This window comes from Zosterops lateralis, assembly GCF_965231275.1.
Source record: "Zosterops lateralis genome assembly, chromosome: 1".
NCBI lineage: Eukaryota > Metazoa > Chordata > Aves > Passeriformes > Zosteropidae > Zosterops > Zosterops lateralis.
In genome coordinates, this window is record NC_139762.1 from 102,282,471 (window position 1) to 102,309,705 (window position 27,235).

General features: G+C 37.4%; 1 protein-coding gene across 1 annotated transcript in view; it reads left to right on the forward strand.

Moving 5' to 3' along the window:
• The first annotated feature begins 2,012 nt into the window (after nucleotides 1–2,012).
• Nucleotides 2,013–27,235, forward strand: part of LAMA1 (laminin subunit alpha 1) — a 62,242-nt gene continuing 37,019 nt past the window's right edge. Inside the window, exons 1-23 of the mRNA XM_083869569.1 lie at nucleotides 2,013–2,192; nucleotides 2,667–2,784; nucleotides 3,802–3,980; nucleotides 5,451–5,556; nucleotides 6,061–6,221; nucleotides 9,096–9,236; nucleotides 10,182–10,355; nucleotides 11,872–11,973; nucleotides 12,682–12,893; nucleotides 14,051–14,162; nucleotides 15,062–15,172; nucleotides 15,930–16,057; nucleotides 16,646–16,732; nucleotides 16,981–17,192; nucleotides 17,704–17,810; nucleotides 18,778–18,958; nucleotides 20,204–20,340; nucleotides 22,941–23,177; nucleotides 24,295–24,438; nucleotides 24,781–24,960; nucleotides 25,591–25,776; nucleotides 25,884–26,011; nucleotides 27,050–27,170. Coding sequence (XP_083725695.1) covers nucleotides 2,139–2,192; nucleotides 2,667–2,784; nucleotides 3,802–3,980; nucleotides 5,451–5,556; nucleotides 6,061–6,221; nucleotides 9,096–9,236; nucleotides 10,182–10,355; nucleotides 11,872–11,973; nucleotides 12,682–12,893; nucleotides 14,051–14,162; nucleotides 15,062–15,172; nucleotides 15,930–16,057; nucleotides 16,646–16,732; nucleotides 16,981–17,192; nucleotides 17,704–17,810; nucleotides 18,778–18,958; nucleotides 20,204–20,340; nucleotides 22,941–23,177; nucleotides 24,295–24,438; nucleotides 24,781–24,960; nucleotides 25,591–25,776; nucleotides 25,884–26,011; nucleotides 27,050–27,170 — 3,318 coding nt within the window. The 5' untranslated portion in view covers nucleotides 2,013–2,138. The remainder of the gene's footprint in view (nucleotides 2,193–2,666; nucleotides 2,785–3,801; nucleotides 3,981–5,450; nucleotides 5,557–6,060; nucleotides 6,222–9,095; nucleotides 9,237–10,181; nucleotides 10,356–11,871; nucleotides 11,974–12,681; nucleotides 12,894–14,050; nucleotides 14,163–15,061; nucleotides 15,173–15,929; nucleotides 16,058–16,645; nucleotides 16,733–16,980; nucleotides 17,193–17,703; nucleotides 17,811–18,777; nucleotides 18,959–20,203; nucleotides 20,341–22,940; nucleotides 23,178–24,294; nucleotides 24,439–24,780; nucleotides 24,961–25,590; nucleotides 25,777–25,883; nucleotides 26,012–27,049; nucleotides 27,171–27,235) is intronic.

Consider the following 27,235-nt stretch of genomic DNA (forward strand, 5'->3'; position numbering starts at 1 on the left):
TGAAGTCTAAACAGTTCTGCAAGATTTCTGCTTTGTATCTTGCCATTTTAACCATCTTAATTTGCCCACGACTCATAGGTTAACACTTCAGAGGCTTTAGGATTTTCTGTGAAAGTAGGTTTTTTGATGAGGACAGGAGAACATGAGAAGTTCCCTTCCCTTTCTTTGTAGCTCTTTTTCCTGGAAAACATCTGCAGCAATTCTTCCTTGTGCAGCAACAGAAATCTTGCAGTTTGTGGCTTCTCTGATACAGGCAATCCTTGTGATGTCTGGATAGCTGAGTACAGAAGGGAGGAAGGAACTTGGATTTGGTCAGGGATTGGTGGGTACTTTCAAGGTGTCCATTCAACTGCAGCATTTTAAAGTATAAAATCTGGATGGTTTGCATTTTCTGTCAATGGGAACTACTAGCATGGAGACTGCGAGAGTGCAGAGTATTGGACAGCTCTCCAGCTGTGCCTTGCTGGCAGTAGGGAAATTCACAACCTGAGAGGTGAGATGTTCCTACCGAGCAGGCTGGTTGATATTTAGATCTTTAAATAGTATTGGTATATCAAGACATACATCCCAATAAGAAAAGTTTGACATGGAAGCATGCAAACATACAGCTGGGAAACAAGAATTTGGAGGAAAAGCATTGCCACTGCTTTTGTAACATACACAGTTGTGCAATCCAGGGCCTAGTGCTTCACCACCTAACACTACTTAGTGCAGTTTTGCATGAAAAACTACACATATTGGCCAAGGTTCCCAAATCCTGGTGTCTCACTTTGTTGTACAACCAGCTACAACAAAGATAACCACTTTCAGCTTTCTAAATACTGTTTTTATTGTCTTTGAAGACTTTACTATGGTTGTTGATACCAATTACGTTTAGTTTCCTGTATATAGTCTTGAAAAATGGTCAATTCAGATTCTGAGTGTTCAACAGCACCTTTATTTCTATGTTCTTTTTTATTTATTTCTGTCTGTAGCATTTGATTATCACTGGTCTCTCATTCACTCCAAGCTGCACACAGCTGCTGTGAGCCATACACTGTCAGAAAATACGAAAAGGAGATGAAGCAGGGAAAGCAGTGAGAAATTAAATTCTGCTGTTGTCCCCTTCCTTTCTTAGCCCGAACCTCCTTCTTTGTAGTTTAGGACTTACTGTTCATGATAAGCCCCTGAATGATTTTTGTAGTTCAAGCCCATAACAATTAAAACCCTCCCAAAATAGTGAACATAAGAAATTTAAGACCATAAAAAAATAAGTATGAAATAAAAGACAGTGTGTTCCAACTCCAAAAGAAATAACAGTCAAGGAGTCAGCATGTCTGACCACCCAGGGCTACCTCTCTTCCTGAACCAGCTGACGTTAGGGTTGCTAGGTCTGAGAGCACTGAACTCTTCCCTTAGAAGTATCCTCAAAAAGAGTTTCTTTTTCATTCCCCTGTAGTACATAATTCCCAGGATACAAACAGGCCAACCATGTTGATACTGCAGCTGCAACTGAACCCAGATGGTCATTTCCTGCCTCTCCTTTGCCTTGAAAATTAAAACCTTTCCTTATGTATGTTGTTTTTGCTCACCACCTGGCAGTATTAATGGATAGTATTCTGCTGTATCCACAATTTTTAAACTAAGAGTTTGGACAGAATATTTCACTGGCTACACAGTAGTAGCAAAGAGCTGGTCTGGAAATGGGTATGCAAAGTGGTTTTAAGGGGAGAGAGTTCCAATTTTAAAAAAGCATACTCTTAATCCCCAGACTGACTCTAAAATATGGTAATTTTTTATGCTTTATGGCTTCTTGTGAAGTGAAAAAAAGATAATTTTTTTGCAAGTACATTTCGGCTGAGGTCACATTTGGTGGTCTTTCCCAAAGCTGAGGAATTTTACATACCTATTTAAAAGTCAGTTAGTGTTTCATACCAATAGGGAAAAACATGGGACAAATGGAAGATTTCCCCAAATGGCAAATATTTTCAAGTATTTATTTTATTTTTCAAGGCACAGAGGGGTTGAATGCTGGCATTTTATTTTGCAGAGTAGGGCAGGGAAATGTAAATACACGTAAATGTCTTTTATTCATACCTTTCTCACCTTTGTTTTTTTTGTAGTACTACTATTCAATAAAGGACATCTCTGTTGGTGGCATGTGTATTTGTTATGGCCATGCTCGAAGCTGCCCTTTGGATGAAATCACAAAGGTATTCTTTAATCTCATTTTTGCATAACAACTTTTCCAATTAAATTAAATTAAATTAAAAAAAAAATCCTAAGGAGAATGAGAAAGAGGAAGCTAAAATAGATCTTATGATGCATGCAAATTATTTGCTGTATTTTTCTTTTTTTTCAGAGCAAGCATATCTGGGTTTTCTAGTGTAACTTTCTTGAAGTAAACTCTTCTTCGTTGGCATGGAATTTAAACAATTCAAGGGGCACAAGACACAGTCTGTCTTGCAGCACAGGAGATTTGCCCCGCCTGTTCTGGGAAGGTTATTTCCTAGTAGTTGATGTACCATGGTAGAGCAGTTCAGTCCTATTTGTGGGGTATTTGTGGGTCAAATGTGCCATTTGTGCCATTTTTTGGTGTGAGATTCATACTGGGGCAGACTTCTGGCAATACTGATTAAATTATCCATTAAAAAATATTACAAGAAAGTGGATTTTTTTGTTCTTAGAAATTGCAGTGCCAATGTGAACACAACACATGTGGAGAGAGCTGTAACAAGTGCTGTCCAGGCTACCACCAGAAACCATGGAGACCAGGAACCCTTTCTGCTGGGAACAAATGTGAGAGTAAGTATGCACAGGCATTTAGATAGTTTCATGAAGCCTTGCTCTCTTGTTTGAGGTTGCTTTCATACAGATCTGTACCAATTCCCCAGAAAAATCCACAAACTATTAACTATCTCCATGGGATTATTCAAAGGTAGAGAACTTACTTCTAATCATAAATGTTCAGATGGTTTTCTATAATCTGTTCAGTGTGACTCCTTGGCTAGTGGAGTTGTCATGTAGTTTAGCTTCCAGAGTCTCTTTTTCAAAGGGACTCGGGGATTTATTGTACTCCTGTAGAAACTAGCAAATTTACATCAATCATTTTGTTAGCTATTTGAAGTGCAAATTTCATCAATTGATCATAAATTTTGTCAGATGAAGAACTTTGTTCTGATAACAAATGTTTTTACTGGCCAATTATGCTTCAGATTGTCTGATAGATTGACTTAGGCTGTGCCAGTATGGCTGAATGTGTTGCTAGGGCTAGTTGGTGCATTTTCTCACTTCACATTACTAATGCATAGCACAAGCTGCAGACAATTAAGAACCTATTGGATAAAACTTAAAGTTCTGGATGGAAAAGAAGTCTTTTTAGTTGAAGTCTTTGCACAAGTCATAATGACACTCTTTAAACTAAATAAAGTTTACACTTACGTACTTCTTAGTTGACTTCTCAGATTTTGTCTGTAGTACAAATAAGAGAAGAATTAGGCAGGTTTTCATCTGTAATGCAGGGGACAGAAGAAGGAACAGTTATTGCTAATTGCCCACATCACTGTTGACTACAGTCCTGTAGGATATACAGAATACTGCTAAAACCAGCGCTGTTAAAATGATAACAGTGGTTTTGAAATTTGCTTACTTGCTAAGAAATATAGTGTATTAAATCTGATGAAGCACATGGGAAAAAACACTTTTTAGGTCAATTGATAGGCTCTTCTACTTACATTTTCGACTTTGAAAAGTGTCAGTATTATAGGAAATGTTACACAGTGTGAATAAGAAAAAAATTTATTTTTTTCCATTCCTTCTCAGAATGTAACTGTCATAACAAAGCAGAAGATTGTTATTACAACCAGAGTATTGCAGATCAGAAAAGGAGCATGGATATTCATGGCCAGTATATAGGAGGTGGTGTGTGTTTAAACTGTACTCAACATACTACTGGGATCAACTGTGAAATGTGTGCTGATGGATATTTTAGACCACACAAAGTAAGATTTAGAACATATCATTCTAATGTTTTGGTGAATTATAACGTGGTATCATGCCTATTTCAGCTGATTGTGATTAATATATTGTTTTTTTATCAGTTGCAGAATAGCTAAGAATTATAGAGGGTTTTTTAAATAAATAGCAATGCCAAAACTTTCAGAAAAAAACCAAAATGCTTGTCCAATTGTGTGGGAGGACAGGTAAATTTACTGGAGGAGAAAATTGTGAGTGAAGATAACGCTTGATAGCCTAGTATAGAAATGTACATGTTCTGATAGGAAACCCATTTCTCCTGTGGGTAAAGCTCTAAAAAGGTCCAAAGTAGTAAAGTTTCACTGTCTTGTCAAAAGTGCCAAAATTGTGTACCATCCTGTATCAGCCCATTTCAACCAGTGTTGAAAAAGGACCTGGCTCGAAGATCAGAATCTTTGGCTCGTGAGATGTTGCAACAAATGTTCTTCTTGATATGATTGTTGCAGAACTTATGCTCTCTGAGTTTATTTTCCAGTGTCACTCTTTGGAAAAAGAGCATAAACTCTACAAGACATTTGTTAAGATGTGGCTGACAGAGTTAAACATATGAACTTATATAACTTAACAATGCATATAACTGCAGTGTTAGAGGTCTCTGTATAATGAGACATTCTGAACTAAATTTCTGCTCTACATGGTCTTGCTTTGATGAGTTCATGCATATTTTGAAAAACCCATACTTTAAAGATCTGGCATAAATTTGTGCACAGAGCAAGGATGAGTCCATAGGAGTACGGCTAGGCAGTAGGAACAGTTCATCCAAAGAAAGAAATTGGAGTCAGAGATTGTCTTAGAGTTGCTGTAAGAAGCATTGAAGAAAGGTCTTTGATCGAATCATAGCCATTAAATGTGTATCTAGAGGTCAATACTGATTTGCTTTACAGATGAAGCACCTCAAAGGATAATTTTCCCTGCAAAAAAAATAAAATCTTGCCATACGTTTTGCACTGCTTTGTATTTCAAAGATTTATAGATCATGAAGTCAGAATGAGTCTTTATTAATAGATAAGCTGTTCTTTCATTGAACACAGAGCCAAAGATTTCTTTAATTTCCTTCCTCTTTGAACCAGAATATCTTTGCAAAAAGCATCCACTCTTTTCTTAAACATTTCCATATCTTTTGGCAAGCGTTCACAGTGGTTAATTGCTGTTACTTTATAAAAATGTCTATTTATGCTGAATGTGTCAGACTTCAGCTTCCAGGCATTAGCAGTTACTATATTTTTATGCTATTGAAGATCAGCTTTTGTTGCCACATTTAAGCTTTTTCTAGACTGCTTGCTGAAGTTAGACTACTCCCTTTATCTATTGCCCCATATTATATTTTTCCAGTCTTTATTTGTTTTAGTTTTGGTGATTGAAGACAGGAAACAGATGTAATTTTACTTTTCTCAGTTAATAATTTCAGAATTTACCAGAAAACTTCTATTTTGTAGGTTTCTCCCTATGAGGATCACCCCTGCTATCCCTGTGACTGCGACCCGTTTGGCTCTCTGAGTTCTGTCTGTGTTAAAGATGAGCACCATTCTAACTCTCAGCCTGGTAAGGAAGCAGGAAGTGCCTTTTCCCTAAATTTCAAGTCTGCCTGTAGGTCATTGAAGTTTGAGAAACACTATCTACCTTTGAATGGTTGCCTTTTAGGTACCACTTCAAAACACTGATAAATCTTTGGGAAGGTGATGCTGGGGCATAATGTAGTTTAATGATTTTGGAGTATTTCAGGTCCCTGAACGTGTTCTCCTGTGGGCACTGTGGGCTCCTACTGTGTAAAACAATATGAAGTGTTGAGATCTAACACTGTTGTTTGTGAATGCTGTTACAGGTATCACAAAATTCATTTTGTTGCAGTTTCTGTGCATTTGATTGTTTAAATATGAAAAATAACAGCGAGACTGACCTTGTGCCAAGTATCTGTGGAATGTGACATGGAGTGTAATAAAAAGGGAATGTTAAATTATTTCTAATTTATTTGAGACATCTTGAATCCAGCCTATTGACTGGTCTGATTTTTTTTTTTTTTTTCCCTCTCTACTTTTGCTACTTAAGGGACTTGGCCAGGCCAGTGTCAGTGCAGGGAAGGTTATGCAGGAGAAAAATGTGATCGTTGTGCATTTGGGTATCGGGGCTACCCAAACTGCCTGCGCTGTAACTGCAGCCTGGTTGGGAGCGTTAATGAAGATCCATGCACAGAACCTTGTCTTTGCAAAGTGAGTACTAAACTGCCATTTTAGTTCAATGTGGAATCTGTGGTTTATTAACTACTCTTTAATAGTGAAATTATTTCATTAACTGGGGAAATCACTTCATAAGAAGTAACCTGGTGTACACACCTGACAGCCTAGAACTTTAAACTACTATATTCTCTGTACTGAAAAATATGGTAATTTATGTTGAGTAGTTCCGTATGTTACTAATGCAACATTTTCTATAATAATGGGCCAGACTGACATTAAAAACCTGTGCATATGTGAGGGAGTCACAGAGACTGAGTATGCCTAGCTGGGTTTGGTTTTAGGAATGAGCTGATACTTCTCTTCAAAGCCACTGATTGCTTGTAAACAAATGTGTTTAAAACATCTGCTTTGTGTGAAGAAACAGCAGGCTTTTGGAAAGAACTTTTGGAACATTTGCACTAGACATATGTATGGAATATGATTTACTTATTCAATTACAAAATATAAACCATAGAAATGTTTAAAAAGAGAGCAGTTTTGCAGCATTTTATTTTTTGGTAAATATCCAGACCTCTTAAAATTTCTTGCAGCTGTAGATTCCACTGAATTTTGCAACTGAACTGTGTTAACATTTAAAGAAATTACTTAATTTTCTGAAAGAGTGTTAGAGTAGTTTATGTATTTGTTGCCAAATATGATAGTAAACAGGAGCCAAAGATAACATGGTTGGTTTGACAATTCTTCTGAAAATTTAGTCCTTTTGCATAATTTATCTGATCCAAAAAAATCAAACTTATATAAATAAAGAGACTCTGGAAAAGCAAAATGGCTTCAATCACCAATTTAAATACGAAAAAGGAGATAGGTGCCTGATTTTGAGCTAGGCTAACATTGTATCAGCCAATGCAGATAACTAGTGAAAATTTTAGTACAAACTAGACTAGAAACTGCCCCTTTTCAGTGCTGCTGTGGGCACAACCCTGGCATACAGAATTTTTAGGCCAGCTCACAAAGAATGTCACCAGACAGAGACCACCTATGGAGATGAAAAGAGAAAAGTTGTGCTCCCCAAATATCAAATGAAGGAAGCAGGATTTCTAAGCCTTTGCAGACTCTGTGAACACAGTAGAAAAAGGTATTCTTTTTTAATATGGTGCATTTTGTGATACTTCATCTTTCCTGAAACACAGCTCTTCAGGTCTAGTCATTGGGTAAGATTTTTTATTTTCATCAAGAAATAAATAATTTCTGTCCAATAATGTTGGACAGGGAAATGTGTCATCCAATTCCATCCTGAAGACTGGGAAATAAAAAAGCTGAAAAGAGCATACAAATACTATTTCTGTAAAAATCCAAGATTTTAAGATCTCATTATCTCAGGGGGCACTTTGCCTGATATTTTCCCCAAGTTTGCATATGAACAAATAGAAGCAGTCATCCTCAACCTTTGAATAAGAACTGGAGATCATAAATTTTTAATATGCTTTGCAAGCACGGGTTGTACTTTGCTTACAAAAACACATAACCTGACATAAAGAGGTCTTATGTAAACTTGACATGCCAAACACTCTTCCAGAAGGAAAGACAGTCGGAAGTTTCAGATTTCTCTCTGGTAACCCTGACATTTGCTCCATAGGACCAGATCTGATGTAAGTCTGCAATCTGGAGTGATTCTTGTGACTCAAGTGAGGTATCCTGGTAACTGCTTCGAAAGCAGAATTTGGTCCACAGACATTTCACATGGCAATGCAGAGATCGTGTAGGCTTCCTCAAAACAATTGTGCTTCACATGGGTGTCTTGCTGTTTTAGTGTCCTAACCATATGTATCACGGAGCTTTGAGGTGTTCTATAAATCTCTTTTTGCCTTTGTGGTGGAGTTCTCCCATAATTGAAACCAAAGGTTGAGATTGGAGAGTGATCTGTGTCCAGGTCTTGCCTTGATACGAAGCTAGGACATTATCAGAACCTTGTCCCTGGCAGTAGGAAATGGTCTATATCTTAGTGTATGCAAATACCCATAGAGATCTGCTATTTACACAGCTTTGTGGGTATTTGTCAAATATTTTCTCTGCTTTTTTTTTTTTTTTTTTTTTTTTTTTTTTTGTCAGCAGCAATTGTCTAAACTTTTTTTGAAGAAATAGCCACATATTTGCTGCACAAATTCTGCGAGAAAATATATTGGGTGCACCATCTTGGAGGTTTTTTTCCCCTGTAAATTCTGCATTGAAAGAGGTTTATAGCTGTTCACTCTGAACCACCCAATTTGCATGGCATAAGACCAATGAAAAGAGCTAAAGGAGTGGAGCACCTCTATTTCTGGAGCAGGAGTTTCTGGATCTTAGCCAAAGCATGTTGGGTGAAAGAGTTCCCAGCTAGCATAGTGTGGTATTCTTCCAGGAAGAGGTGTCAGCAGTAGTAGGTGTCACAGCATAAATATTAAGAGATGGCTGAGAAACTGTTATCTTGAAGCTGGCTGCAGTGGCTCCAAGAGCCTGGCCTTAAAGGTGAACTTTCTGGATTCTATGTAGTGAGATATCTGAAAGGTAATCCATCTGGATTCAGAGAACGTGAGATCTTTCTCCAGAGCAATCTACAAAGTCAAGCTACAAGACAAGTAGGCTGGCAAGCTGGCAGAAGCTTTTCAAACCCTGCCTGTGTGTTGAAACTTTACTACAATAGAACCCTTGCTGGGGCTTGTTTAGATTTTGATGAACTGGCAAATTCTGATGAATTTTTCCAATCAGTTTCAGTTTTAAGCTCTGAATCCTATTCAATAATCCTGCTGTGCTGAAATGTGTTTTCTTTTATAACCTTCTGAATGCTGTTATGCCTAAATCTCACCTAATCCATGGTATTTGTTGCCATAATAATGCTGATGTGAACCAAATGTTATATGCCTTTGACAGGAAAATGTAGAAGGTGAAAACTGTGATCTCTGTAAACCAGGATTCTACAATTTGCAAGAAAGAAATCCTCAGGGCTGCACAGAGTGTTTTTGCTTTGGAGTTTCTGATGTCTGTGACAGTCTTACATGGCCCATCAGTCAGGTATTTATATGTTATGTCCATGACCTAATATTCTTTCCTCAGGCAGCTGCAAAATGTACTATATTTCCCTTTGACACATGCCCAAGATAACTACAAATTCTGGTATATGTCTCCTTACAGAGGAATGGATTTTCAGTATCATTGGGCAGCTGAGGTAATCAGCAAGTCATCTCAGTGTAGGCTGTGGTCCCGCTGGCTTGCAGTAATATCAGAAGCACTGGGTAGTGAGAGCTGCAATAATGCAATGGAGAAATGATTTTTTTTCTGGCTGTTAATTTTTTTTTCATGCTGAAGAGATAAACACAAACTTGTTTTCTTGTCCTCATACCTATTGGACCTCTGGAAATATGGCCAATGCTCTTTCTTAGCAAACAATGTTTATAAATATCACTGTCTTCTGATTAAACAGTTCATGAGTTATGGGGCTTTGGGGCCACTCTTTTCCCACGAAATTCCTTATGCATCTTTGCAGAGCCAGCCACACTTAGGTCTCCTGTTCTGTGTACAACAAAAACAGAGGAAAATATATCAAAATGACTGAAATTCTAAGATGGTTGAATAAAACTTTCTCTATGAGAAGAACGAAGTTGTCTTGGTCCATCTTCTGGGACTGTAGTTTTCACTTTCCTCCAGCTCAGCCCTATCTATAAGTGGGGACAGTTGGCCTTGAAGCCTTTGAAAGTCTGTGTTTCTGTCTTGGGGATTTGCATAAGTATAATGTATATAAGTATGTATGTTGATTTTGTTGGAAGGATGAAAATCACACTTGTTCCTGTCAAATAGAGAGGTGGAGACCATCCTAGTCTGAAGTGGCATATTTGCATATACTGGATGTCAGACTTGGCTGATGAAAGTGTTCTAGATCCATCAGTTTGAATGACTATCTAGGAAGAGGTGAATGCTTTCTCAGTGACACAGCTATTATTAATATTACTACTCTTGTAGATTTCAGACATGACTGGGTGGCTTGTTACTGATCTGCACAAAGCAAGGAGTGTACAGCCTCAGCGAAGCCAATTTGATGGACCCCATCAAATAAGTATTAACAACACTGATGCTGTGAAAGTACTGAAAAATACTTATTACTGGTCAGCACCTGAGGCATATCTAGGAAACAAAGTAAGTACTCCGTACTCAGAAGTCATAACTCCTTCATAGGTTCTATGTCTTCACCATAACCTATTGCTCTAAATATATAGTTTCTGTAATTAAAGATTACACATAAAGCTCAGCATTACCTTCAGAGAACTTCTCACTGTGTCTCTGCTTTTAAAATCAGAATATACCTGTGCAGACATTCCCAGTACCCTCTTTTTGGTATTTGAGTTCATCCATCTCCTCACTTCCTTCCCTGCCTATCCTTGGTACAGTGTAATTTTTCTTGACTATTACTGACTTGAATGCTCATATTTCCCATGCACTTGGTTCCTATGCCAGAATTTACACCCTTTATGCCTTGTCCAATAACAGTAGATGGGACTATTAAAATCTTTTTAACTGCTTCTTGGCCATCTTCTGTTTCCAAACAACTAGTCTTTATTTTTTTTCCTTGTTTACTAGCTAAAACTCTGGGCATCCTAGTTTTTTCAGCAGAATCACAGAATAGTTGAATTTGGAAGGGACCTTTGGGGGTCATCTTGCCCAATTTCCATCCTCAAGCAGGGACACCTAGAACAGGTTAACCGTGCGTAGATCAGAGAGCTGCTTCTGAGTACCTCCAAGGACAGAGACTCCATAACCTCTCTGAGTTACCTGTGCCACTTCTTGGGCACCCTCACCATACGTATTTCCTGATGTTCAGCAGGAACCTCCTGTATTTCAGGTTGGTCATTTCCTCTATTCCTGGCACTGGGCACCACTGAAAAGAGCGTGGCGCCATCCTCCTTTGCACCCACTCTTGGCCTTTCCTCATATGAAAGGCGGCTCTTAATCATTCTAGTGGCCCTTTGCTGGACTCTTTCCGGTATGTCCACCTCTCTCTTGTACTGGGAGGCCCAGGACTGGAGTCAGTCGGCTGTGGTCTCACCAGTGATGAGCAGAGGAGAACCTTGCAGCCTTACCTGTAATTATTTTCAGTCCACTCTCTCTGCCCATGCAGCTGTGCTTATTATTAGTATAGTGACACAGTAAATGAAAACAAGTATAAGAAGTATAACATTAAGAGGCCCCAAGATTTTGCACAGAGCATCACTCACTCAGATTCTGATTTCTTACTCATTTAGTATAGGTCTAACTGTTGATTAACTTACTTTGTAGTAGTCAACAGCAGTTGTGGGGCTAAGGACCCTGGAAGGTGGTGGATGGAATGTGAAAAACTCCAACATGCTGTGCCCCTTGGCTAGGATGATAGTGTACACACACCTCAGCTGTCTGTTCAGAGCCCTCTTTCACTGAATGAGGGCACTTATCTGAATCACCTGTAGAGCCTTGAGCTAGCTCTCACCACCTGCACAGTAACAAGCCAGCTCTTGTCTCTGTGCTGACATTCATGGCATGTTAAATTTTTCCTGTAAAGTGGTATTTGTACACCTACAACTGTCTTGTAATTTGGACATTGCACCGACCCATGTAATTTCTTTGTATTGGCTGGAGGTTGTCATGTTGTTAAGACTTTGCTTTTTTTTTTTAATTTCAGCTCACAGCTTTTAGTGGAGACTTGAAGTATTCAGTATCTTACGACATTCCAATGGAGAGTCTGGACAGTGATATAGTGTCTAGTGTGGACGTCATCATTCAGGTGGATTTTTTTTTTTTCAGCTTGCTACTATGCAGACATTATTAAGAATCTATGAAGGGGTTAAAAATAAAATGATATTTCTATAGTAGTAGTTTTGTCAGTTTTATGTCCTTTAGAAATCACTCTCAAGATTTTATTACTGCTCATTTCTCTGATTTTTCAATCCATTTGTCTGTATACAATACTAGTTTTAAATGCTAAATACCTAGAATTTAATCTATATGGGTGAATTGCTTAATACCAAATGTACTAAGCTATATTTACAAAACAAACTGCAATGAAGTGGAAAGACTTATGCTTATGAAACGAGTGAGAGTTTTTGCTGATTGCTTACTTTTCTAGATGTATGTTGCAGTTAAAAAGTAAGGCTCAATACTAAATTCAGGCATCCCTAAAACCATTATTTTTTAATATGTATTTAGCAATAGAACAAAAGAGAAAGGATATTCTGTTTTGTAGAGGTATTTGATTTTTTGCAATTCAGTTTATTCTTTTACAAAAGAATTCTGAAGTCTCTGAACCAAGAGAGAATGGGATTGTGATCTTGACGCCACACAAAATGTTGACCTTTTACCTAATTTTTCTTAATGCAAGGAATTTAATTTGATTGCCTCTTCTCTGTGGGTGTGTATTTGACACTAAATATTGTTGCTTAATAATGTTTACATGCAAATATGGAAGATGTTTTCTCTCGTCCTTCAATTTCAGGGTAACGGGCAGATTCTGAGTACAAGAGCAGCAGGCTTGTCATTACAGCCCTATGAGGAGTATTCTAATTCAGTAAGATTTGTACCAGAGAATTTCATAGAGTTCAATACAAGAAAGGCAATAGACCGGGAAATGCTGATGACTGTTCTGGCAAATGTGACCCATCTTCTAATCAGGGCCAACTACAACATTGCCAAAAACGCTGTGTACAGGTGAGATAAAATATTCAAGTTAATCTATATACTTATTTTATTTTTTCTGCAAATGTATCATGATTCTTAGTGGCAGTATTCCTGAAGTTTTATGTTTAAAGTTTCTAGAAAAAAATGTTTTTTTGAATTTTCTTAAGACCAGTCTTTGTTCCCAAGATACAGTCATATGGAGTGTGTGGTAAGGGACATTTGATTTTAAAGATATCTGATAGCAGAGATGTTGTCTTCTGCTTCAAAGTAATACTGCATAAAAGCCTTATTACAATGGCTGCTTTTTTTAAAGATAAATACCTCCAGAACTCTCTACAATGTGCTTGATTGGTGGTGTGGGAAGTTAATCCATCACTGACTGTTGAAAACCTGTCAATGAAGATATTGATTGTAATTTCTTTTGATGTTAGTGGATGTTATTGAGACTCATCTCTAAGGGAGTCCTTAATAGGAAAATTAGGCTGCAATGAATTAGCTGATCATTCCATAGTCTCAAACCAGCATTGGCAGTGTCTGTGTCAGACCTTATAGATTTTTGATTTACCTCTTCTCCAAGATAGAGGAATAAAGCTGTATAACTCTCACGGGAATCAGCTTCATCATTTACTTAATTTCCTTATGCTCCCTGACAACCTTTCATCCTCATTCCCTAATTAGAGCATGGTGCTAATAACACTAAAGTTATGGATTCAAATCCCCATATGGGCCATTTATTTAAGAGTCGGGCTTGATGATTCCTTTCGACTCAAAATATTCTGTGAATATTTTGTCATTTGATAGCATTTCATATCAACAAAATAGGAACTGATACCAAATATGCTTTGTGCACCCACACCACTCTGGTGAAATTTATGTTCATTTGGGGATAGTGTGTTCATCTTTCTGGAATGTTTGTAAAGATTCCTTACAAAAATGTTACCTGTGGCTGAGGAGGTTGTCTCTTCCAGTAACAATAATGATAACAGGAGATATCTACTCCCAGGACTGCAAATGCTGTGGTGAGAGTATGGTCACAGACTTCTTACAGAAGAGGTTTGTGCCTGTTCCTCAGTTGTCCCTGCCAGGGAGCAGTGCTCACTGGTGTTAACCTCCCCAGAAGCAAACTGTCCTGCTGAAGATCAAGTCTGGGGAAACAAATGATGTGATGTTTTCCTGCTTAACCCTAGGCTGGATTCTGTGACCCTGGATACTGCAAGTGCAAATGTTATAGATCTTTCTTCAGCACCAGATGTGGAATTCTGTGAATGTCCTCAGGGTTACACTGGAATATCCTGTGAGGTAACTCTTGCAGTGTTTTGTGTATGCAAAATTTATCTCTTATTGTAAAGTAAATAGGTTTAAAGGCAGGCTGCCTTTAATTGAACTGCCATTAAAGTATATATTCTGTGGTGAATTGCTGCCTACTGTACTTTATGCAATCCTGAAGATATTTTCTGTTGGATACTCTAAATGGGATTTTAAACTTATTTCTTGGATTCTTTTTCATGGCACTAAAAAATGATGATGCATTTCAGAATATCAGAGTTGCAGAGGGAGCAGCTGTTAAAGTTCTGTCAAGCTATTTTGAGCTTACCTTACTCATTAATAGCACTTTTTATGGATCTGGATCATGTTCAGTTTATTCCTGTCAGGTGCCATTAAGTTTATGGAGACAATAAGGAAACTTAGCAGGGAGGAATTAGCCTTTGGAAGAACCCACAAGGGTGAAATGCATTGTATGAGGTGGTGTCTTGTGTATCTGTGAATAGAAGATTTAGAGAGGCACAATCCTACTGCAGAATAGCAGGAATTATTTTGACAAATAATATCAGTATGAAACCTTGTGGTATATCATTGTTAATGATTCTGCAGAGGTGGTAGAATAGCTTTTCTATTGTCCCATAATAAGGAATTTCACATTTTAAACCACACACAAGTTAACTTTCATGCCTCCAGGGAACAAAGGGATGAATCAAAGTTTTATAGAGTTAATACTTATCCCCTTAATCCAGTGCAAGTAAAAAACAACCACCAGAAAAGAGCTATAGTGACATCAATAGGGTTAAAAGAGCATTCAGTTACCACAGTGTGAATGGGTTGGGTGGTGGGTGGTCAGAAGTGCACTCCTTGAAAAACTTTTGATGTGTATTTTCAACACACATAATGCTACTGCTTTTTGTCCCTTCGTTTCTTTTCAGTCCTGTCTCCCTGGATACTACCGTGTGGATGGAATACTCTTTGGGGGTATTTGTCAACCCTGCAGGTGCAATGGGCATGCAAATGAGTGTGACATTCATGGTGTTTGCATTGTAAGTCATCCTTCAAAGTGTTCTGAGTTTTAAACATGTATTTAGGAATTAGGAGAGCATTTTGACATTGGGAGACAAGTTTACAGGGTGCATAATTTCAAGCTATGGGTACCAAGTGTTTGTTGTTGTTGGTTTTTCATTATTTAGTGCAGAGTATGTTTCAAGACTCCATTAATGTGTTTTCCAATAAAGAATTTGTTTCAGTTAATCATTTCAAGTGGGGCATAGTCAGAAGTAACACAAAAATGCTATCATATACTGGCTGATAAAAATCTTGACTTTGCTTGCTGCAGGTTTCTGAAAAGAATAAATTTAAGTGGTTGAGTATCTGTTTTCAGATATATGTGCATCTTCCATGACTAATACCAGTGGAAATTACACATTACCTTGTGAAAAGAAAATTTAGCTCTCATATCTCCTCTGAAAATTAAAGGTTACTGTAATAAAATGGCTAAACACCACTACAAACTATATAAGTTTTTTACTGCAAATGTGTGCAATATGCGCAATAATTTTAAAGTATGTGTATAAGTAATGTGTTTTATGTCATAAACTATATTCTAAAATGTAGGAAAAAAAATCAGGATTATTACAACTCAGAAAAAAATCACTTATTTTCAGAGTTCTAGGCAATTCTTCATATCTTGACGAATGGCTTCCTTGGATGTCATATTGCATGCAGACTGCTGTAGAAATCCCTCAGGGGCTGAAAAACCATCAAGAGAAAATACAAAAAGATTTTTTCTGTCTTTCACAGGCTTGTCAGCACAACACAACAGGAGCTTTCTGTGATCAGTGCTTACCTGGCTTCTATGGAAATCCATCCCAAGGAACAGCTGAGGACTGCCACCCCTGTGCTTGTCCTCTGAGTTCTGCTACAAACAAGTAAGCTTCTTATGCAGGACTGTCTTTTGCATCTTCAGGAAAACCAGGAAGTGAGATAAAGAAAAATGTCATGACATCTGAAGGAGAGAGAAAAGGACTTTTTTCCTTCATTTTTGTTTGCTTATAGAACATAGAAACATTGTCAAGGTAGACAAATATATAGACTAGGCTAAGAGAGGCTGAGTGAACTGGTATGATTTTGCACGGTGGATGAAAATAATAATTCAGCCTGTCCTTGAACTTTTCACCAAAACCATGGTTATCTTCCTTGTTTTTTCAGAAAACAGTAGAAGGACAGAAGTGTTGTATCAATAAAAATGGAACTCAGTACAGCAATTGTGCTGCTTTGCTAGAATGAAAGCCACATTTTTAGGAAGTCTTAAAATCTTGCTTTTAAATAAAAAAACTTGAGTTTTTGAAACTTATACTTTTTTTTGACACATTGTAATGTTAAAAGCATTGATAAACTAGGAAAAATTGCAATTGTGTGTTTATATAGTTAGGTGCAAGGAAGGATGGATATTGAATGTTTGCAGAAGTCTTGTGATTCTGTGCATTAATACTAACTGCCATAAATATTGTTGATAGTTTTAGTCCCACTTGCCAGCTGAATGAAGAAGGTGGAATTGTCTGTGACAAATGTCTTCCAGGCTATACTGGTTCTCAATGTGAAAGGTATGTACACTAATTTTGGGTGAAATATCTATATCATTGGTATCACTAGGTGTTCATCATCCTATCTTCCTTGTATTGTTCATACCACATGTACGGAACATTCCTAATAAAATTTTCCTTCTTATTTTACCCTTCCTTGTAATACAGAGACACTTTAGATTAAAATTTCATAGGAAAAGCTCCCTTCAGTGAAGAGAATGTATGACATGATCACACTCCAGCTGATAAAGTTTTTAATTCTGATGCAGGTGTGCTAATGGTTACTATGGGAATCCTCTTATGCCTGGACAGTTGTGTGCTCCTTGTGAATGCAATGGCAATGTAGACCCTCAAGAAGAGGGCCACTGTGATCCCTTCACAGGACAATGCCTGAAATGTCTAGGGAATACAGCAGGTCACCACTGTGAAAAGTGTGCTGATGGGTATTATGGGGATGCAGTGATTGATAAAAACTGTCGTGGTAAGTTACTGTTTTTATTACTCTCAACATTTAAAGAACACAAAAATGTAGTGTTCATGTGCAAAATGGATGGGGACATGTGCACCTTTGCTGAAAGAGTTAATCTTTGAGTTGTGAGTTGGCAAGTGCAGGTTGAAAACTCTGGGATTGAGTTAGGCTGAGAGAGGGGAATGTATTATCTTAGAGTTTGACACTTGGAATCCCTGGAGCTTATTGGCTTGCTTAACACCATCCCTCCAGTGACACGCTGTATGTATTTCCTACTTCTGAATGTCACATAAAGGGCTGGAAGAAAAAAAAACTTCTCAAATACAGCTATTCTGAGGTGTTTGGTTTTGTTTTTTAAATTTTAGTCTAAATGCACAGGCATTTCTGTGATATATTAGCATCTGTGGGATATAAACAGATGAAGCACATCATATACCATATTTTGAATTCTGTATAATAATGAATGCCTATAGATACACATGAATAATTTTTTTGATTTGGTTTCTTTTTGTCTGAACACAAGCCTGTGCCTGCCACGCGAATGGTTCCCTCTCAAGTATTTGTCAACGTGAGACAGGTGTCTGTTCCTGCAAATCAAATGTAATTGGAGAAAGATGTGATAAATGCTTGGTAAGCAGATATATTACCTGTTGCTAATGTATAGATTTTCTTGTCTTCCTCTTTATCTATAGATACTGATTTGAGCAGATACAGAGAATAGAAACAAATAGGTTTGGGGGAGAGGGGCCTGTTGCTGGAGTGGAGACCAAAGTTTGTCTGCAGAGGTTTTTGTGACTGAAAATTGCTCTGCATGTGCTCCTTGCAGATGTGAAGCTATGTAATTGATTCAGCACCCTCCTGCACAGGGATGTTCAGGCTGGTGCTGACAATGTGCAGTCAAAAACCAAACCAAACACTGGTAACAAACCTGAAGGGATTTTAGAGCTGTGCTTCTGTATAATGAAGTCTGAGTAGGGAATATCTGAAGAAATGTGGTTGGTTGGTGATAATAAATACATTGTGGCTGAATGCCAACAAGGGGTTCAGCTGAAAGGCAGGCCTGTTATAAGAACAAGCAGATATTCACTAGTAGTACAAACCAGCAGTTTCCAGTCTATGCTGAGTGTAGAACTACATCAGAGACCAGAGCAGGAAATCTGTGCCCAGTTACTGCCTTTTGTGCCAGCTCAGCTGAATGACTTGGGACACACATGTACGCTAGGTCACTGTCCTGCTCCGTTCTAGGCTTTCATTCAGTCACAGGTATCTGTGCTTGACGGCACAGCCCACCCTCACCTCATGCAAGCCTTGGAGTTAGACTAACATCAGACTGCAAAACATAGTGTCCTGCTTGTGAGATTAGAGAACCACAAGAGCATTTCAGGGTTGAGTTTTTCACCCAAGTGCATATTGCTTTACAGCTGGTAACAATGAAGAGATAATGCCAAGGAGTCTTTCCACAGCAGTCACACAGTGCTGGCCATGATTCATGCAGGTCAGACATCATAGGGAGTAAACAAAAGAAAACAAAAGTGTATATTGTAGCGTTTTCAAAAATTTATGAAACATAGCTCAAATCTATTTATTTCTTCAACAGAACGGGTATTATGGGCTGCTTGCTGGGCTTGGCTGCGTTCCCTGCAACTGCAGCCAGTTTGGCTCAGTGTCCGAGGACTGCGATCATCAGGGGCAGTGTCACTGTGTGCCAGGAGTGGCTGGAGAGAAGTGTGACCGTTGTGCTCATGGCTTTTATGCATTCCAGGATGGTGGCTGCACACGTAAGCTCTAATCCAGAGATCCTTCCACAGTTTCTCTGGAATTTCTTTCAGCAATATATTGTATGTTGGACTCTGGGAAAGGTCAGTTGTTTTGATGACAATACAAAAGAATCTGTAGGAAGGTCTACTAATACTTTGATTAAGCTAGGGAACAAGACATTCCTTTGCTTACTGTGTGGCTCCTTGTAAAAGGTGGTGACTATGAAATAACTCATAAAGGGTGCATGAGAGAAATATTACATCCTCAATAGCTCCTTTGTCTCTTTATTACAAAACCCCTTTAGTCCTTCAAAGAGTATGATTTTTTTCTGCAGTTGGGAAAGTGGAGAGCTTCTACTCCTAAAGATTTTTACTTTATTTTTTCATTTAACTCTTAAATATGTGTTTCATACTTTGATAAGAAGTCATTGACTCTATTTTCCTATCATCACCTGGCTGTGTACAATTTTTAGTCATGATAAGGAAGAAATGGTTTATCTAAGATGAGAACATGCCATCAAAACCTTATTTTTCATGTTAATAAGATGCCCTTTTCAGTACAGTATAGCTAAAGGAATGCCTGCCTTTTCTCCAGCCAGACAAAACCACTTTTTTCATGCCTCAAACAGTACATTAAAATGAAATATGCAGTGAGATTGTGATAAGATTATATTTTGAAATGAATATACTTTGTCTTTACTAAGAATCAAAGATCCCTTGCCTTCAACCATTTCATTATTGGAAATTACTTTAATGTTGCTAAAAAGACTGATAAAATCACTTTCCTGAAGTTCTGCTTTTTAACTGGAATAGTTAATACTTCTTAAATAGCCAAGTTCATCCTGCAGTTAATTATTATAAAAATAATTATTCATCTCTATTATTCAATAGGCAATTCTTGAGATTAATCCTTTCACCTGCTTGAGAACATTAGCATATCTCCTGATGAGTTTTCTGTGCTCTGTAATAGAAATGTTTTCCTATAGATGTACTCTACTCCAAAAGCAATTTTGTTTGGTCTTGTTGATCCCCCTGTGAAAGGGCAGCACTGCTTTTTGAAACACCAAATAGGCTAAGTCAATAAGCAATAATGGACTTCCAGTAAAAAGACAAAATGTCACTGTGCTCATGATTTGTTTCTCAGTGATTAGGGATGGCAAGGATTTCCTAGTGGAAATGTACTGCATAAGGAAAGTAAGACTATTGGTGGTCTTGGAGTAGTAAAGCATGGATAAAGTTACTCATGTGGTCCTGTTTCTCTTGCAGCCTGTGACTGTGCCCATACTCAGAACAACTGTAATGCTGATTCTGGCCAATGCATTTGTCCCCCTCACACTCAGGGACAAAAGTGTGAACTCTGTGAAGAAAATTACTGGGGACTCTCTCCTAAACTTGGTTGCAAGGTATGGTAGGCTGGGTGAAAAGCCATGGCTGTTAAAAGCCATTTGTGTTATACAAATGTCAGAACTGGACTCTTGTTTTGAGAACCACGATTTTTATTCTGTCTCAAAGTGTTAATGCAACATGCTCACATTAAAACAAAAACCAGCAAAACAATGGGTGGCACAATGTTTTTTGAGGAACCTTCTAAGAGGACTGTCTTTGAAAATACTATCAGAGCGCTTATTCTGGATACGTGCATAGTTCACATTAAAATTGTGAGGTATGTGTTCTAGCACTAGGTGTTTAAATAGTGCTATTAAACCATAGAAGCAATGAGCAATTGGGAACATAGTTTCAGTGGAAATCAGTAAGTGATAATATTACAGATTTAAGAACATCGGAAGTGTCTTGAAAGTTACTGCAGGCATTTTGTCTCAAAATTTATAATTAAAATGGTGTAATGTAGTTAATGTTTAATGGATGGAACAATGGTAGCTCCCATTATCTCACCTTAATGCTTATGATTAAGCAATTAAATGCCAAATCAGTGCAGATCCAAGGAATAGCAACCATTCATGCCTTTAGGTTTATGCAGTAAATTCCTGTCAGATATGGCATTGGTCCAAACTATTTTTATAAGTATTGAGATTTAAAAAGCCTCAATTACACTAATGTAATGGGTAATTTCAGTGGAAAAACCACAAATACAATCAACTTGACAAGGTCTGTCATTACATGCAGTAAGTATTTAAGTGTCAGCCAAATTGGTATCCTTTTTCTCTCTTTAATAATTTAGAGTAAGGATTGTAAAGTAATCCTAGTAAGTCTTCAGAGTTAACCATCTTAGTGATTTATAGTAACATAATTGGTAACTGGTCTTTAAACCATGGCTTTGTTTGCTGTCAGCTTGCTGTCAATTCTTACCTAACATACTGCAAATACAGTGTGCTGGTCCCTGTGCATTTCCTTTGAGGTGTTCCTTTCACAGGGTGATTCCACAGCACTGGCCAGTGATTCCGTGTAATTGAATATAGTTGCTCACTTTTGCTAGGTTATTTATCATTCCTTTTGGTTGCAGCATTGCAGTAATGAATGTGAAATACTCAAAGGTATTTTAGATCCTTTCTTGATGCAACAAACAGTAATGTGATCTTCAGATAATAGTAACAGAGGGATATTCCCTATGGTGACTAGTCACATGTGGTAGCTTAAGATCAGGAGCAATGTCTTCTGGTAAACCCAGGAGAGACTCTTCACATGTTTTCTACGTGGATGAAATGAAATGGGGAAGATGCTGAGAAGCCCAGACTGGTTTTGCAACACAGAATGCAAAAGTGGTTACTTTATCTGGCTCTGTTTCTAGAGAATTTCTTGATATTCACCATCCATTTCTGGGTGTAGTAGTGTAGCAAAGCTGTAGTCTTGTGTGTAATCTTTTCATTTGTGCTGCAGCACACTGTGTTGTATTTTATTTATTTATCTTTATCACAAGTAGCTAGAGATTGAATACATGTAAATTTTTACTATTTTAGAGTTTGATGTTCAGAGCTTTGGGCCTTTACTGATACCTGAGAGCCAAAGTTGTCAACCTGTGTGGCCATAAAATCTATTAAACTAGGCATTATAGTACCCCATGCTAGAGTAAAATACAATACTTAGTACGAAGAGTGCTGTGGGGTAACCAGCAAAATTGTGACAAATGCTAGAGGATAGACAGTAATTCTTCTGTGGGTCTTGGCATGCAAGACTTGGCAAGGTAAAGGCTTTTCATCTCAAAGAGACCTGATGAGGAAAATAATTCAGGGAAAATGCTCACAGTAGGTAGTGATAGATGGAATGTACTTTTTGCCTATTCAGTTAGAAATAACCACAGACCAAAATTGAGCTTGTTAAGTAACCACAGATAAGAAATTAAGACTGAAGGCTAATCCAGGCTGCTTCAAAAAAGAATGACAAATAAAGTGCACCCACTTTGCATATTTGTAGTAACAGGTTCATAATACTGATTGCATAATGAAGGATGCACTCTGCCAGGAAACAGTTTTCCTTTGGTACTGAGCTGCACTGCATGCTGAGCTTCCCACCTTTGGGATGCAGTGAGATTTTTGATTCCTCATCAAATAGTGGAAGTAGCTCAAGGAAGATAAAAAAATCTATTAATGCTTCTTGAAATCTTAAAAGGGTATTAGTTGTAAGATTTTCCTTTCTGTCATATTTACAAAATGATGATAGTTGCCGATTTCTTTCATTTAGTATTTATACAATATTATTTAATTTACTTGCTGTACTCCATTACTAGTACTGTAAATTGAGTATTTTGGATATATTTTTGTTTTCTGGAACAGATTCTTTCAACTCCTTTGGTTCCCAACCCATATTTGGGAACTAACAAAGCTTCTAACCTTTTGCCATCCACTGTTTACTGGAAATGCAGTTCTTTGCTGAAATACAAACCAAAACAACCTCAGTGCTGTGTGGAATTTCTTCCCTTTTATTATTGTACAGTATTTGTTGACAAACATGGAGTTTTAAGTGTTGTTTTTAAATCTACTCTGCTGTTTCTGCTGTAATTTTTTTTTTAAGATCTGCTATTTATGAACATTTCTTCTCTTCCACTAAGGCTTGCAACTGTAGCAACACTGGTTCAGCCAGTCTCCAGTGCGATGTGTTGACAGGTCAGTGCCAGTGCAAAATTGAATTTGGAGGACGAGACTGTTCCAGGTGTGCCTTAGGCTACAGGGACTACCCAGACTGTGTTGCCTGTGACTGTGATTTGAGTGGAACCAAAGCAGAGACGTGTAATGACACTGAAGGAGTTTGCGGTTGTGAAGAAGAAAGTGGCGTCTGTACCTGCAAGGTACCAAGTTATTCAGCCCCTTCTGGGAAAGCATTGGTGTTTTCTAGACCTTGATTAAAGCCAAGGAAGATACGGGGCTGAAGGGACTTCAAAAGGCAATCTGTGTCATTTATGGGTATACCTAGATCACTGCTAAAAGATTTTCTGTGGCAGATGTTACTGTTACTCAGGAAAAATTGAAAAGCAGTGAAGTTTTTCTGTTTGTACACATTTGGTTTTATTAGGTTTGGGCACAACACATTAGTTCAGGTGATATAGCCTGCTTTTTTTGAAAATTCAAATTATAATGATAGGAAGAAACCAATAAATACTAAATAGAGAATATCAGTGTTTTTTGAAATATGTTTATGTTGCAAGTTCAAATTAATTTCCTATGCTGGAACCAAAAGCAGTGCTTAAGAATAACTCAGATATATTGTTAATAGTGAAATTGAGATGTTCTTGTATATAGGAAAGGAAACATTAAGAACATAGATAGTATAGATTCTTCTGAAAAGATGGGAATCAGTCTTGAAAGACTGAGTGATAGAAAACTTACCTCAAGTCAACAAATTTATACCTTCCTGGGTGTCTGTCCAATCTCTGGTTAAAGGTGCCAGTGGGCATTGGCTGTAGTTTTGGGTGTTTCTTGAAGTTCAGCTTACCATTTGGGAATTGAGTGCAAAAATACGCACTTGGGAATAGGTCCCTTGATTCCTATTCATACTGAGCAGTTTATTTGGCTTTTGGAGCTCCTTTTCCAGATGCAGGTTTGGGAGAATATTCCGTCTTGAATTTAAATATGTAGTTGCTAATTTTTGATAGACAGTCAAATATATGAGTTTAATTTAAATGATCTGTGGTTGTTTGTATGGGACTTTGGCTGTGTTTTTTGTTGTTTTGCTTTTTTTTTCTAAAGAAAGAGAGCAAAACAGCATTGGAAAATAATGAAAAAAGTACTGCACAGTAAAACAGATTGCATAAAATAATTGATATTCTGCATGTAATTTATGTAGCAACTAGTTTTTCTTCCAAAAATAATCTTTCATTTAGATAGTGAAGCATTATGAGTGTGCTGCTACTTTTTTTTTTTTTTTTTTTTTTTTTTTTTTTTTTTTTTTTTTTTAATATCCTCCAGGAAAATGTTTTTGGTCTACAATGCAGTGAGTGTAAACCTGGAACTTTTGGTCTGTCTGCTAACAACATTCTAGGATGTACTCCATGCTTCTGTTTTGGGATGTCCACATCTTGTTCAGAACTAGAAGATCATGTGAGAATTCCTGTAAGTAAAGCAATATAACCACACAGACATGGTTTGCTGTTTTCCTCATGTTACCACACTGGTGTGCACATTTAATGGATCAGACTGAGTGTTCTGACTGGCTTACAGGGCCAGTGGCATAGGTCAGAAGAAAAAAGAGAGCAAATGGTAGATGGTCATACTCTTATTTCTGAAACCTTGCATTTCACTCTTCATTTCTTACAAAAGTCAACATCAAATGTGTTTTCTGGGTTTTTGGGTTGGACATTTGTTACTCCAAGATGGGCTGTCGACTGTTTCAAAGCAGCTAAAGTTGTAAACAGGATATTTTGTTGAATTAATCTTTTGGTCTTTGTGTTGCAGATAACATTAACTCCAGATCAGGCTATTCTGTGTGTAGTAGCTCAAAGTAACTTGACTGGAACAGTGGAAGGAGTATTTTCACAATTTCCTGATGTTTTATTGGATGCTGCCATAGTCAGAAAATACTTAAATACAGAAACATTTTACTGGAAGTTGCCAGAGCAATTTCAGGGAGACCAGGTAAGAACATGAAATAACTGTAATGCTTTGTAAATAACTTAGTTATCCAACAGACACTCGTTTACTCTAGAATAGTAACTTTATCTTCATAACGTATTTCTGTGTTAGTTCTGTTCTTGTAGGTCATAATATTGTAACTATTCAGTGATAGAACTTAGTTACAGCAGGAACAAACAATATACTTACATTACCCTTATCTAACAAGATTTTTCTTGGTCTAGTAAATTGGTAACACCCATATTTAATTACTTCACAGTAAAAATTCTGTGGTGGGGGAAACAGTGGTTTCATTGTATATATTTGATTTCATTGCAGAAACTTAAAAGAATTTTCAACCTTGATGCTATAATCAGTATACAGATCATGGAATCTCTATTGCTTAGGAATTTAATGAAAATCATATGCACACCTTGAGAGGGTCTAGGTAAAGAAACTAGAAATACTGCTTTTTAGAAATATGTGTTTAACCTTGGTGGAAAAGCCACTGAGTTTAACTCAATTTTCATGTTTTATTGCCAATTCTTCAAAGGACTGGCAGTTTCCCAGTCTACAGATGATGTTAACTGATGATTTTCAACTAGTAGCTTGAGCCTTAGAATGAGTAACAGTAATAATTTTTAATCCAAATAGCTCATGGCCTATGGAGGGAAGCTGAGATATACTGTTGCCTTTTATGCTTTGGATGGCTTTGGAACCTCAAATTTTGAGCCACAGATTCTAATGAAAGGAGGTCGCACCAGCAAGTTGGTCATCTATGTAGATGTTCCTCCTCCAGAAAACGGAGTAAGAACTGACAAGGAAGTAGAAATGAAGGAGGTAAGCCAAAAGACAGCAATAACACAGCATTACCTTGAAGTAAGTGTGGATGTTCATGGTTTTAATAATAAATGAATAATAATAATGAATGTGTCATGTCTCCCTAGGATTCTTGGAAATATTTTAACTCTGTGTCTGACAAGCCTGTCTTACGTTCTGATTTCATGTCTGTGCTCAGCAATGTTGAATACATCCTTATCAAGGCAGCTTATGGCCAAGGATTACAGCAAAGCAGGTAAAGCAACCTCTCTTTGTATTTATTTATTTATTTTATTGCATTTACTGTAATTTAACTTAAAAATACCCCCAACTGGGCTGTACAGTAAAGACTTAGAGAAATTTGCAATTTCCTATTTATGACTTTTACTCTTCCTCTGACAAAAAAACATTTATGACTTTTAATTACAGCAGAATCCCTCTTGAACTCTTTTTTTGTGAAACACTAAATGGCTCTGTGCTTGCTTCAATAACAAGACACACAAAGGAGCACAGGCTGAGGCAGTGATCTGCAGGACTGATGATATAGTTAAATATTTTCTATTTTCTAAAATACTACTTTCCCATCCTATTTTTATGGATATTGAATTTTTTGTTTCTTTTTTTTTTTTTTCATTAAAGCACATGATCCCCTGAGTTTCCTGGGTTTGTATCAATCTAGGTGTCTCCTGTCACTTGAAACACTCTGGACAGTGGTAATAAGACAGTCCTACCTTAGAATAGTAGCATTTTATTACCATTTTTTCCAGAACTAAGTTGCTAATGAGAGGGAGGGGGTGGGATATCATTGTTGCATCTGTCAGTCTGGAAACTCACAAGACAAGCAAAGATGCATCCAGTGAAAACCTGATGTCTGTATGTCTTCACAGCTCTGAAGAAGTCTGAATCCAGCTCCAGATTTTGTGTTATTTTTGATTCACCTGCCTTCAGTTATCCTATTGTTAGCTCTGTGCAAAATTGTGCCACAAGACAAATGTAGTTGTCTAATATTTCTGAGAAAGAATTACATACTCTTGTGTGGTGGGTTTGGGAAGTTTTCCAGACTGAGGGAGATGAACCTTTATTGCTTTTAATAATTTCTGATGTGTTTAGTTGTAGATTCTTGAATCCCATCAATAAGTAAAAAAATCTTCAGTTTTTGAGATATTTGTATGGGAAATTATGGAAGATTATGTATTGTAGCCCTGATCTTGAAGCATGAAAATGTTTTTGGATCTTTTTTTTGGCATTCATGTTTCTTTAGATGTTCACACTCTCCTCTGCATATATCTTGTAGAATTGCAAATATCTCAATGGAAATTGCAGTCAAGTTTGAAGAAATGCATCTAGGCAGACCTCTAGCTCATCTTGTAGAGCAGTGTAGGTGTCCTGCTGGTTACACTGGATTGTCCTGCCAGGTACTGAACCCTTGAATCCTTTTTGTGTACTTTATAATGTGAAGGAAAAAAAAGTTACTTAAATG